This window comes from Ranitomeya imitator, chromosome 2 (genome assembly GCF_032444005.1).
Source record: "Ranitomeya imitator isolate aRanImi1 chromosome 2, aRanImi1.pri, whole genome shotgun sequence".
NCBI lineage: Eukaryota > Metazoa > Chordata > Amphibia > Anura > Dendrobatidae > Ranitomeya > Ranitomeya imitator.
The window spans coordinates 640022035-640037006 of NC_091283.1; the positions used below are offsets into that span (position 1 = coordinate 640022035).

At 44.4% G+C, this 14972-nt stretch overlaps 1 protein-coding gene across 1 annotated transcript in view; it reads right to left on the bottom strand.

The window, feature by feature from the left end:
* LOC138665370 (zinc finger protein 1 homolog) overlaps nucleotides 1-14972 on the bottom strand; it is a 54828-nt gene that overhangs the window by 19399 nt on the left and 20457 nt on the right. Inside the window, exon 4 of the mRNA XM_069752795.1 lies at nucleotides 14506-14632. Within this exon, the coding sequence (XP_069608896.1) occupies nucleotides 14506-14632 (127 nt within the window). The remainder of the gene's footprint in view (nucleotides 1-14505; nucleotides 14633-14972) is intronic.

The following is a 14972-nucleotide window of genomic DNA, read 5'->3' on the forward strand; positions in this document are numbered from 1 at the left end:
TGACGGTACCTTAAGGCTAGTGATCAGATGAGGAGAGAGAGATCCCAAAAACAATTTATAGTAGGCCAGTGAAAATCCATCTGGGCCCGGGGCCTTTCCCGACTTGGCTTCTTTTACAGCAGCCCGCAGTTCCTTTATAGTAAAGGGAAACTCTAAGGAAGCTGTCAGTGCCCTTTACAGGGAGGGAAGGCCAGACTCTTACGTATTGCTGGATACGCGATTTAAAGTTAGCATTTTGTGGGCGGGGTTAGTTGAGTCTATAGAGTATAGAGAAGCGTAGAAGGTTTTAAACGTATCTGCAATGGCGGGTAGCAGGTGTTTGCGTTGTTGTGATAGATTGATGATGGATGGGATAACCGTATTTTTGGTTGCTTACCATAAAATCTGTTTCTCGGAGCCTTCATTGGGGGACACAGAAAACCATAGGTGTATGCTGCTGCCACTAGGAAACTTATACTATGCAAATAAAAAAGTTAGCTCCTCCTCTGCAGTGTACACCCCACCGACAGGAAGTAGGATATTCAGTTAGTGAGAAAGCAGTAGGATAAGCAACATGTAAAAGAGAAAGAAACTCAAACGTTAACAGTATAATACAAACAGAGCGGTTCAACTTGGGAGGGTGCTGTGTCCCCCAATGAAGGCTCCGAGAAACAGATTTTACGGTAAGCAACCAAAAATCCTGTTTTCTCTATCACTTCATTGGGGGGACACAGGAAACCATGGGACGTCCCAAAGCAGTCCCTGGGGAGGGAACAGCAGTCAACTCCAATCTAGGTCGGAGGAACTCACTCACCACGGTTGCCTGCAAGGTCTTCCTACCCAAGCCGGCATACGCTGAAGCTAGGCATGGAAGTTTCACGAACATGTGGAGGACCAATCATTGGTCTGTAGAAGTGCAAGGCAGAGGCCCTATGTGCACGCCGGGAGGCACCCACTGCCCGGGTAGAGTGCGCCTGAAACCTGGAAGGAGGAGCTCTGCTCTGACCTGGTAAATCTAAACATTGCTGACCGGATTTAGCGGGCATACGTTGACTTGGAGGCCGAGCCCGTATACCGAAAAAGGGGGAAGGGCGACCTTACCTGGATAGATGCACTTCACCCTGACCAGATAGCGTGATGAGAGAACGCTACGAAGGATGAGTCCGAGCAGGACGAAAGGAAGGAAATCAAGAATGATGGACAGAGCCATGGAGAACCTCGGCAAGGTAAGGGCAGAGCACTGAACCTGTGATCCACAGATTGTACAAAACTGCTGCCATAGACTCTGGAAATGGCTGAGAGCCTGAAGGAAAGGTATGAAAAGAAAATGGACCAGCCCCTCGCAAAAATGCATGAATGTCCGATGTCTTAAAGAAAAGGAGGACCTGGATAAAGGCTTTCATAAATTAAAGGAAAGCACATGCGGTCCCAGGAGAACAACAAGGTTTAGTCTGAGGAAGAAGAGAACTTGTCTCTCCGATGACCTCCTATAATTGGTTCAAGATGGAGCCAAACTGACGGAAACCCTCGGAAGGCAAGCTGGTGATGGATTTCCTAGAGGATAAGTTCACCTGCCACGCCTTAAGCAAAATGGTCCTTCGGATGAGCATGATATTGCTGGATGTCCAAGCAGCACCTGCAGCGGCATCCGTGGATGCGGATACCATGTACTTCCTTGCAAGAGTAAATTAGTCCACAAAGACAGCCATTTCGTCCGATCGGACTCCATGAAGGATGCCCTGATGGAGCAGCTTAGCCCATGCATCTAAACTTTGCTGCCCAGGTGGAGACAAAGGCAATGCACAATGTAGCTGCGGACACTTCAATTGTTGACCTTGCAATTGAATATTAGTCCGCCGTTGGTATCCTTGAGGGATGCTCTCTCTGGGAGAGGAGGACTGTGTCGGCGGAAAATCTGGAAACCGGAGGGTCCAGAAATGGAGAAGAGGTCCAGTTCGCAGTAAGCTCAGGAGAGAGGGAATATAGGAAACCGAGACGCTTCCCTCTTTGGGAACGGCTGGACTAAGGATTCCAAGAGAAAACCCAGAAAAGACCATTAAATTGAAATGACAAGAAAAGACCTCTAAACCTTCTTCCATGATCTTCTATCTTCCTTCCGGAGGGGAGGGGGGTAAATGTACCTCCACATCCTGGAAAGATCGGATGTCCAAAATTCCAGTACTGTGTGACGTCCGCGTCTCCTCAAACCGTCAGGCTCTGGTGGGCGAGTGGGTAGGAGACGGAGGCAGGACCAGGTCCGGATCACCTAAACACGCTTCTGTGTTAGGGGCTGGGGTCCTGCCGGTCAGACGTATGAAGATACGTGGGAGTATAGTAGTGACTGTTCACACTGTATCCCTCCAGTTACCTGAAAAGAAACGACGCACACTGAGGTAGATATGGGCCTAATGAAAGACCCGTGTCCACCTCCTACTGACACTAAGCTAAAGTGAATATCCTACTTCCTGTCGGTGGGGTGTACACTAACTTTTTTATTTACATAGTGTCAGCCTCCTAGTGGCAGCAGCATACACCCATGGTTTCCTGTGTCCCCCAATGAAACGATAGAGAAATAGGTGTTAGCTCTCGGTGTTCTCAGGGCTTGTTTTTTTAAAGGTATTTAATAAAGTATTTTTTAGAGTTTTTTTTCTATCTCTGGTTGATATATGGTGGTGTTCCTACCAATGGGAATCACACTATTTGGTAGAAAGAGGAATATTTAACACCAAAAGAACTGCTGGGGGCTCCCGAGTTCTGCACACGGTTTTTCCAGCAGCCCTATGGAGAATGAATGGATCAGCAGTAGTGATGAGCGAGTGTACTCGTTGCTCGGGTAACCTCCGAGTATTTGTTAGTGTTTGGAGATTTAGTTTTCATTGCGGCAGCTGAATGATTTATAGCTACTAGCCAGGTTGAGTACATGTGGGGGTTGCCTGGTTGCTAGGGAATCCCCACATGTAATCAAGCAGGCCAATAGCTGTAAATCATTCAGCTGCCGCGATGAAAACTAAATCTCCGAGCAGTCAAATACTCGGGAGGTCACCCGAGCGTGCTCAGGAAAACCCAAGCAATGAGAACACTTGCTCATCACTAATCAGCAGTAATAACTTGTTTTAACTGGACAACTTCGCTCGTTCGCTCTGGCAACAGACATGGTAGAGGAGTGGGTCTTCTCCTTTCTAACACCTGCACCTTCACCCCAATCCACCCACCCTCCCATCTTTTGACATGTATTCAGTCCGTATTTAGTCTCCCTCCAATCTCCAAGTGGCCTTCATATACCGACCTCCGGGCCCGGCCACTACCTTTATTGACCAATTCTCCGACTGGCTTCTACACCTTCTCTCTGCTGACATTCCCATCATCATCATGGGGAACTTCAACATCCCCACTGACGCCAGACTCTAAACTACTGTCACTATCCATATCCTTTGGCCTCACTCACTGGTCCCCTACAGCCACCCACACAGATGGACATACATTAGACCTGATCTTCACCAACATCTGCCTCCTATCTAACCTCACCTCTCCCCCTATCTGACCACCATCTAATTACATTCTCTTCCCTGTCCTCTTCACCTGTGGCCTCAAGTCCAGCATCTAGCTCACTGACAGAAACTGCACATACACCTAGACATTCACATACTGTCCAACTCTATTCTACCACTGTCCTCCATATCTTCACTCCACCACGCACACAGCACCACTGTTTTCTACAATGCCACACACACACACACACACACACACATACATCAGCTATTGATTCATTCGCCCCTCTAATCCATTGCAGAGTGCTACAAATCAATCGACAGCCCTGGACATTAACCTGACTAAAAATCTTTGGTGAGTATCCTGGATTGCAGAGTGGCGCTGAAAGAAAGAACACATTCACAGGAAGACCTTACCACAATCAAACAAGCAACTTTCACATTCAAGTCGGCCCTCACCTCTGCCAAACAGACCTACTTCACAACACTTGTATCCTCTTCATCCCACAGCCACAAGCAGTTATAACTCCATCCTCTGCCCCCTCCGACCTCCCTCATCACTGCCGAAGACTTTGCCGTACACTTCAACAAGATCGAGCAAATCAGGCAAGTCTTTTACTACTCAACCACCACAAGCCCTATGTATACCAGACAACTACCCCCCCCCCCTCAAACCTTCCTCCCCACCATCAGTGAAGGAGAGCTTACTCATCTCCTCTCCAAATAACACTTCACCATCTGAGCACATGACCCCATCCCATCACACTTCCTCCTCAACCTCAGCACCACGCTCATCCCAGCCCTAACCCACTTGTTCAATTTATCACTAACTTATGGCACCTTCCATTCTGCTTTCAAACATGCCACAATAACACCTATCCTGAAGAAGCCATCCCTTGACCCGACCTGTACATCCAACTATTAACCCATATCACTGCTCCCGCTCACCTCCAGACTCCTCGAAAAGCAAGTCCACACTGTACTTTCCTCCCTCCTCTCATCTAACCTACTCTTTGACAACCTTCAATCCAGCTTCCGCCCCCCACCATTCCAATAAAACTGCCTGCCCTAACCAAAACTAACAATGACTTACGTACTGTCAAAGCTAACAAACATTTCTCTATACTCCTCCTACCAAATCTGTCTTCTGCCTTCGATGCCGTCAACCACTCCCTCCTAACACAGATCCTTTCTTCCCTCGGTATCAAAGTCCTTGCTCTCTCCTGGATCACCTTGTAGTACCTCTATAACCGCACATTTAGAGTCTCCTACTCACACAATACCATTTCATCCCATCTTCTCTCTGTCGAATTCCCTCAAAGCGCTGTCTTGGAACCCCTACTCTTCTCCATCTATAACTTTGACCTACGACAACTGATGACACTCAGATCCACCTCTTTGGCCCAGACTCTCTGATATCCAGAATCCCGGAGTGGCTATCAGCAATATCCTCCCACTTCTCCTCTCTCTTCCTAAAGCTCAATATAGACAAAACTGAGCTCATCATCTTTCCTATCATCCCTACCTGATCTATCTATCTATCTGTCCCTTCCTCAACCCCCCAATCGACTAATATACTCGTGCACACCCTCATAACCCGCCTCGACTACTGCAACATAATCCTCTACGGCCTTTCTGCTAACACTCTCGCACCTTTCCAGTTTGTCCTTAAAGCGAACCTGTGACCAGGCTTGGCCAATATGAGATACGGCCACCGCCTTTCCAGGGCTTATCTACAGCATTATAGAATGCTGTAGATAAGCTCTGAAAGACAGTGGCCGTATCTTATGTCGGCCAAACCTGGTGACAGGTTCCCTTTAACTCCTACCCTTTTCCCCTCTGCAACACCCTTCATTGGATCCCAATTCCCCAACATATCCACTTCAAACAACTAACACGGACCTTTAAAGCTGTCCATAATCTGTTTCCCCCATACATCTCTGAACTAATCTCCCATCTCGTAATCTCCTGTCCTCCCAAGACCTCCTTCTCTCCTCCACACGTGTACGTTCCTCCCTAAAATGCAGACAAGACTTATCTATAGTGTCCCACATCATCTGGAATTCTGTGCCATAAAACGTGCCATTATCTCCTACATTTGGAACTTTCAAGCGGAATTTGAAAACCCATCTTTTTAGAACGGCTTACATCCTGCAATGACCTCACATCTACCAGAGCTGCTGCATCCACAACACCAGAGCTGCAGAGACCCCTCGAACCTACTGTTCCCTTCCCCATTATCATGTAGAATGTAAGCCCGCAGAGGTAAGGCCCTCTCCCTCTGTAACTGTCTGTCACTATTAGTTTGTTCATTGTAATTTCTATTTGTGTATGTTATGTTACCCCTTTCTTTTAGAGCACCGTGGACTCAGTGGTACTCTAAAAATAAATAATTCTGTACATTTCAACTACTGCAACGGATATAAAAAGTCTACACACCCTCGTTAAAATGTTAGATTTTTGTCACGTAAGGCTACTTTCACACTGGCGTTTTTTTTAATACGTCGCAATGCGTCGTTTAGGGGAAAAAACGCATCCTGCAAAGTTGTTTGCAGGATGCGTTTTTGCCCCATAGAGTAACATTACCGACGCATTGCGACGTATTGACACACGTCGCAACCATCCTGCGACGGTTGCGCCGTGTTGTGGTGGACCGCCGGGAGCAAAAAACTTTAAATGTAACGTTTTTTGCTGCCGACGGACCGCTTTTTCCGACCGCGCATGTGCGGCCGGAACTCCGCTTCCACCTCGCGGCACCTCACAATGGGGCAGCGGATGCGCCGGAGAAATGCATCCGCTGCACCCGTTGTGCGGCGCATCAAACGCTAGCGTCGGAATCTCGGCCCGACGCAATGCGACGGGCCGAATCCGACGCTAGTGTGAAAGTAGCCTAAAAAAAAAAAAAAATCATACTTTTTCCACCTTAACCCCTTTACCCCAAAGCCTGTTTTCACCTAAGTGACAGGGCCAATTTTTACAATTCTGACCACTGTCACTTTATGAGGTCATAACTCTGAAACGCTTCAACGGATCCTGGTGATTCTGACACTGTTTTCTCGTGACATATTGTACTTCATGATAGTGGTAAAACTTCTTCGATATGACTTGCATTTATTTGTGAAAAAAACAAAAATTTGTCAGAAATTATGAAAATTAAGCAATTTTCAAACTTTCAGTTTTTATGCCCTTAAATTAGAGAGTTATATCACGTAATATAGTTAATAAACAACATTTCCCACATGTCTGCTTTACATCAGCACAATTTTGGAAACATATTTTTTTTTAGGGAGTTATAAGGGTTAAAAGTTGACCAGCGATTTCTCACTTTTGCAACAAAATTTGCAAAACCATTTTTTTTTACGGACCACCTCACACTTGAAGTGACTTTGAGGGGTCTATATGACAGAAAATGCCCAAAAGTGACACCATTCTAAAAACTGCACCCCTCAAGGTGCTCAAAACCACATTCAAAAATTTTATTAACCCTTCAGGTGCTTCACAGGAATTTTTTGAATGTTTAAAGAAAATTGAACATTTAACTTTTTTTTCACAAAATTTTTACTTCAGGTCCAATTTGTTTCATTTTACCAAGGGTAACAGGAGAAATTGGACCACAAAAGTCGTTGTACAATTTGTCCTGAGTACGCCGATACCCCATATGTGGGGGTAAACCACTGTTTGGGCGCATGGCAGAGCTCGGAAGGGAAGGAGCACCGTTTGACTTTTCAATGCAAGATTTGCTGGAATTGAGATCGGAGCCCATGTCACGATTGGAGAGGCCCTGACGTGCCTAAACAGTGGAAACCCCCACAAGTGACACCATTTTGGAAAGTAGACCCTCTAAGGAACTAATCTATATGTGTGGTGAGCACTTTGAACCTCCACGTGCTTCACAGAAGTTTATAATGTAGAGCCGTAAAAATAATTTCATATTAATTTTCACAAAAAATGATCTTTTTGCCCCAATTTTTTTATTTTCCCAAGGGTAACAGGATAAATTGGACCCCAAAAGTTGTTTTGCAATTTGTCCTGAGTACGCTGATACTTCATATATGGGGATAAACCACTGTTTGAGCGCATGGCAGAGCTCGGAAGGGAAGGAGCGCCATTTGACTTTTCAATGCAAAATTGGCTGGAATTGAGATCGGAACCCATGTCGCATTTGGAGAGCCCCTGACGTGCCTTAACAGTGGAAACCCCCCACAAGCGACCCCATTTTGAAAACAAGACCCCCTAAGGAACTTATCTAGATGTGTGGTGAGCACTTTTAACCCCCAATTGTTTCACTAAAGTTTAGAATGTAGCGGTGTGAAAATTAAAAAATCATTTTTTCTTTCCACAAAATGATGTTTTAGCCCGCAATTTTTTTTCCCCAAGGGTAACAGGAGAAATTGGACCTCAAAAGTTATTGTCCAATTTGTCCGGAGTACGCTGATACCCCATATGTGAAGGGGGAAGGGGGGTGGGGAGACCACCGTTTGAGTGCATGGCAGAGCTCGGAAGGGATGGAGCGCCGTTTGAAATGCAGACTTAGATGGAATGGTCTGCAGGTGTCATGTTGCATTTGCAGAGCCCCTGATGTACCTAAACAGTAGAAACCCCCCACAAGTGACCCCATATTGGAAACTAGACCCCCCAAGGAACGTATCTAGATATGTTGTGAGAGCTTTGAACCAACAAGTGTTTCACTATAGTTTATAATGCAGAGCCGTGAAAATAAAAAATATTTTTTTTCCACGAAAATGATATTTTAGCCTCACGTTTTTATTTTCCCAAGGGTAACAGGACAAATTAGACCCCAAAAGTTGTTGTCCAACTTGTCCTGAGAACGTTGATACCCCATATGTTGGGGGGAACCACTGTTTGTGTGCACGGCAGAGCTCGGAAGGAGCACTGTTTTAGTTTTTCAAAGCAGAATTGGCTGGAATTGAGATCGGACATCATGTCGCGTTTGGAGAGCCCCTGATGTGCCTAAACAGTGGAAACTCCCCAATTCTAACTAAAGCCTAACCCCAACCCTAACCCTAACCCCAACCCTAGCCCTAACCCCAACCCTAGCCCTACCCCTAGCCCCAACCCCAACCCTAGCCTTAACCCTAGCCCCAACCCTAGCCCCAACCCAAGCCCTAACCCTAGCCCTAACCCTAGCCCTAACCCTAGCCCTAGCCCTAACCCTAGCCCTAAGCCTAACGGGAAAATGGAAATAAATACTTTTTTTTACATTTTATTATTTTTCCCTAACTAAGGGGGTGATGAAGGGGAGTTTGATTTACTTTTATAGCGGGTTTTTTTGGCGGATTTTTAGGGTTGGCAGCCGTCACACACTCAAAGACGCTTTTTATTGCAAAAATAGTTTTTGCATCACCACATTTTGAGAGCTATAATTTATCCATATTTTGGTCCACAGAGTCATGTGAGATCTTGTTTTTTGCGGGACGAGTTGAAGTTTTTATTGGTACCATTTTCGGGCAGATGACATTTTTTGATCGCTTTTTATTCCGATTTTTGGGAGGCGGAATGAACAAAAACCAGCAATTCCTGAAATTCTTTTAGGGGGGGCGTTTATACCGTTCCACGTGTGGTAAAATTGATAAAGCAGCTTTATTCTTCAGGTCAGTACGATTACAGCGATACCTCATTTATGTAATTTTTTTTATGTTTTGGCGCTTTTACACAATAAAAACTATTTTATATAAAAAAATAATTGTTTTTGCATCGCTTTATTCTGAGAGCTATAACTTTTTTATTTTTCTGCTGATGATACTGTATGGCGGCTTTTATTTTGCGGGACAAGATGACGTTTTCAGCGGTACCATGGTTATTTATATCCGTTGTTTTGATCGCGTGTTATTCCACTTTTTGTTCGCCTGTATGATAATAAAGCAATGTTTCTTGCCTTGTTTTTTTTTTTTTTTTGCGGTGTTCACTGAAGGGGTTAACTAGTGGGATAGTTTTGTAGAGCGGGTCGATACGGACGCGGCGATACCAAATATGTACTTTACATAAATAAATGAATTTACTGGGAAATGTTTTTTTTTCTTTATTTGGGGATTTTTTTTTTTTTTTTTTTTACTTTCTACCATTGTCCCAGGGTGGGACATCACTGTATTAGATCAGATCGTTGATCTGAGTGTGCATAGCACTCTGTCAGATCAACGATCTGACAGGCAAGTTCAGGAGGCTTTCCGGCGCCTGCTCTCAGCAACTCTCAGCAGGCGCCGGCTAGCCAGGTCATTTCATGACCCGGAAGGAGTCCCGCGGCCATCTTGGATCCGGGGACTCCTTCCGGGTCACCGGAGCAACGCGATCGTCACTGCGCGATCCCCCTCTATGCCGCTGTCAGTACTGACAGCGGCATCAGAGGGGTTAAATGCCCGCGATCGGCGCTAGCACCGATCGTGGGCATTGCTGCGGGGTGTCAGCTGTCATATACAGCTGACACCCGCACCCGATCACCGCTGCGCTCAGCGCGAGACCGCGGTGATCGGTGCGCCGTACTAGTACTGCTGCTGGCACAAATGCAGTGCCGGCAGAGCAGTACTAGTACGGCGCATGTCACGAAGGGGTTAAATGTCACCTATACAAATCCATTGAGAAACAAATATAATTCTGAGAGATAAAATCAAATAATAAAACTAAAATAATGCGGTTGTATAAGTGTAAACTTATAGTAGTGGATGTGGTTGAGTTCAGAATTACACATTTAAACTCATATGAAATACCGTATATACTCGAGTATAAGCCGAGATTTTCAGCCCAAATTTTTGGGCTGAAAGTGCCCCTCTCGGCTTATACTCGAGTCACGGTCGGCGGGTGAGGGGGAGAGAGGGCTGAGGCATACTTACATGCTTCCGGGGCTCCTGGCGCTGTCCCTGCAGTTCCACGGTCTTCGGGTGCCGCAGCTCTTCCCCTGTTCAGCGGTCACGTGGGACCGCTCATTAGAGAAATGAATATGGACTCCACTCCCATAGGGGTGGAGCCGCATATTCATTTCTCTAATCAGCGGTAATGGTGACCGCTGATAGAGGAAGAAGCTGTGGCACCGAAGACTAGCTGTCCGGGGAAGGAGCGGGACGCCGGGAGCAGGTAAGTATCGCATATGCACCTATCCCCGTACCACACGCAGGGCGCCGCTCCATCTTCCCGGCGTCTCTCCGCACTGACTGTTCAGGTCAGAGGGCGCGATGACGCATATAGTGCGCGCCGCCCTCTGCCTGAACAGTCAGAGCGGAGAGACGCCGGGAGTTGCAAGCAAGACAGGCGAGTATGGCATTTTTTTTTATTGCAGCAGTATATATACCGGTAGCACAGCTTTATAAGGAGCATCTATGGGGCAATAATGAACGGTGCAGAGCACTATATGGCACAGTTTTATATGGCACATCTATGGGGCAATGATGAATGGTGCAGAGCACTATATGGCACAGCTTTATATGGCACATCTATGGGGCAATAACGGTGCAGAGCACTATATGGCACAGCTTTATATGGCACATCTATGGGGCAATAATGAACGGTGCAGAGCATATATGTGGCACAGCTTTATATGGCACATCTATGGGGCAATAATGAACGGTGCAGAGCATATATGGGGCACAGCTTTATATGGAGCTTCTATGGGGCAATAATGAACGGTATGCAGCATTATATGTGGCACAGCTTTATATGGAGCATCTTATGGGGCAATAATGAACGGTATGGAGCATCTATTTTTATTTTTTAAATTCACCTGTAGCTGCTGCATTTCCTACCCTAGGCTTATACTCGAGTCAATAAGTTTTCCCAGTTTTTTGTGGCAAAAGTAGGGGGGTCGGCTTATACTTGAGTATATACGGTAGTGGTCAGTACACAGCACCAATCATTTACAATGATTCTGATTCCATATAAAGTAAAGATGTTCTGGTAGGATTTTCCTGACATTTTATTGGTTGCATTTTTCAGCAAGAGCTATGGTCCCTAAACAGCTTACAACACAGCAAAGGGATTTCATTGTTGAAAGTTATCAGTAAGGACAAAAATACAACATTTTTCCCAAGGCACACTCATCAAGAAGTGGCTTAATTTGTTAAAACGGTGATCTTACCAAGAACTAGACTCCCTCAAAAACTGATGAAAGACTACAAGAATATACAGAGTTGCCAAGAGGCCTTCAGTAACATTAAAGGCAAGTGCTGGTTGTGTACTACATGTGACCATAATCTACATCAAGTCAATTTTATGGGTTGATGAGACCATTGTTCAACGTTTTTGCCCATAATTCCAAAAGATATGTTTGGTTCAAGGCCAACACTATGCATCACCAAAAAAAAAAAAAAAAACACACCAAATCCACACTGAAGCATGGTGGAGGCACCATTATGCTCTAGGGCAGTTTTTCAGCATCTAGTACTGAGGCTTTAGTCAAGGTGAAGGGAATTATGAACAATTCCAAACATCAGTCAACTCTGCGACAAAACCTTCAGACCCAAAAATCTGAATGTTAATTTGATCTTCCATTATGAAAACAACCCTAGGCATATCTCTAAATCAACAAAAGAATGACTGCCACAAGAAGATGAAAATTTTGGAATAGCCAAGTTAGAACCCAGACCCGAATCCAATAGAAATCTGTGGGTTGGTCTGAAGAGGGCGCTGTACACAGGAGATAAACTGGTAATCTTACAGACTTGGAGCTACTGTAAGGAAGAGTGGGCAAAAATGGCCAACTCTAGATGTGCCATGCTGGCTAAAAAAAAAAAAAAAAAAAAAAGACTGACTGCTGTCATAAATTCAAAGGGTAATTCAACAAAGTATTAGTTTAAGGGTATGCATACTTAAGCAACCACATTATTTTACTTCTTTTTCCACCCTAAAAGATTTCAGTTTGATTTTGAATTGAATTGTTCCGATTAGGGGCAACATTAAGGCTGTGTGCACACGTTGCCTTTTTTTTTTGTGGTTTTTCCCGATAAAAACGCTATAAAACCACAAAAAAAAAAAACGCATACAATAAGCATCCCATCATTTAGAATGAATTCCGCATGTTTTGTGCACATGATGCGGTTTTTTCCACGAAAAAAACGCATTGCGGTAAAAACCGCAGCATGATCATTAATATTGCGGGTTTTTGGGGGATTTCCCACTGCAAAATGCATTGGGAAATGTCCGGAAGAAACCGCAGAAAAAACGCGGCAAAACTGCAGCAAAATCGTGTGCAGATTTCTTGCGGATTTCTTGCAGAAAATGTCCTGTTTTTCTCAGGAATTTTCTGCAAGAAATCCTGAACGTGTGCACATAGCCTTAAGGTGGAAACGGTCCTGAAATGATTATTCTTGGTATGATTTTTTTGACGTGACAAAAACTTGGCATTTTAACAGTGGTGTGTAGACTTATGTCCACTGTAGTTTTCATATTTTTTTATTTTTATTTCATGATTGCATGTAAGATGACAAGTTATCTTTCCTGTATTTGTACAGATCAGTAAAATATCCTAATGATACACAGTTGGCACATAGCCGCGTTTTTTCCCTACCTTATTTCTAATGGTGAGCAATAATGTTGACCAAAAGTGTACATGGCTGGTAAGACAAGAAGCCATGTGCCAGTTGTAAGTGGGATAGGAGAGCTTTCCCCATATTCTGTGATACACTTTATAAAATGGAGCAGTATTTGAGCTAATAGTACAAACACCTGTCCCTATATTATGCGGTCAATGAATAATGCACATAATCTCGTGAAAATCGGTTTAAAGGGAATCTGTCACTAGGTTTTTGCTACCTCATCTGACAGCAGCAGGATGTAGGGGTAGACGCCTTGATTCCTGCATGGTGGCCCTTACGGGGATGTTTGCTGTAGTTTTGATAACATCACCGTTTCCTCTGCTACACATCTAGCAGTTCTCTGAAGCTGATCTGAGATCTGAATAACTCTGCCCCACCACTGATTGAGAATACAAACAGAACAGATGATACTGAGGTCCATACTAATAGAAAAATACAAAACTTTATTAGCAACATACAATGGACTCAGGTTATGGGGGAATTGTCACAAAGGAATGTCACACACAGTAGAATGCAAAAGATTGGCCACGCAAGAAGCTGAAATTGTGGCTATGAGGTATCAATCATCACCCTAGCTTGAGCACCCCGTGCTCAAAAGTATATCACATAGGGTAGATTTCATCACATCTCACCTCCACTATGCCTCTAAGACCCGCCAAATAACGCTGTATAATCATCAAAGTCAAGCAGCAATCATTAACGGCAGTCCGCAACACAGTCCATGCGCGTCTGCCCCGACGCGCGTTTCGGACCTTCCTTCTTCCAGCTTGACTTTGATGATTATACAGCGTTATTTGGCGGGTCTTAGGGTAGATTACATCATATCTCACCTCCACTATGCCCCTATGTGATATACTTTGGAGCGCGGGGTGCTCAAGCTAGGGTGATGATTGATACCTCATAGCAACAATTTCAGTTTCCTGCATGGCCAATCTTTTGCATTATACGGTGTGTGACATTCCTTTGTGACAATTCCCCCATAACCTGAGTCTATTGTATTTTAATAAGAAAGTTTTGTATTTTTCTATTAATATGGACCCCAGTAGCATCTGTTCTGTTTGTATTCTTAGGTGATTTATGATTATAGGTCATAATAATCCCAATAATCTATACATATGGCCCTGATAACTATCTAGGGTAGATTGCTACAACATGTGTTATTGTTATATAAGATATTGCTACCCACCACTGATTGGCAGCTGTATGTCAGTTCACGGTGTACACACAAAACTAACAATCAGTGGTGTGGGTGGGGTTATATAGAACTCATGAATATGGAGGACTACATGGCAGCAAGTTTACTAGTCCTTTAGTGATAATCTCCTACTGATAACAGTGATTTTATCAGTAGGACCAAGTAGCCCAGTAAGTGACATATCGTTGGAATCAGGGTCTCTGCCCCAGAACAGGAAGCAAAAACGTGGTGACAGATTCCCTTCAAGCACAATTTCATCAACTACATAGACTCTTTACATGAGTGTAGTAATAGCTTATCTTACCCAATGAATTTAGTGCTTGATGGTTCTCCATAATCATCATGTCCATGTTACTAACTGAGTCACGCCCAAATCGTTCCCACTCCTCCACTGTGAAATTTAGTGTGACATCTTCATCTTCTCTTGGAACCTGACACCGCAAAAAAAGATATGGTCATCACTAATTAATTAGGCAGAAGCCTTACTAATAATGCTGCAGTTGCAATCAGGATTATTAGGCTGTATGCACACATCGAGTTTTTGATTGCAGAAATTTCTGGATCTCTAGGAATTTGTTGGCAGCAATAACACGTGTTTTGATGCATCTTTGCACAGCAATGAATACTTTTTAGAGTTAAATAGAGATATTCTCTGGCACTGGATGGCAAGATGGAATCAATCAAGCGTCAGAAAATACCTGGAGAATTCATCATTACTTCTGTGAAAAAGCTGAAGCTTGAGTGTCGGGACAATGACTCCAAGAATCAAAG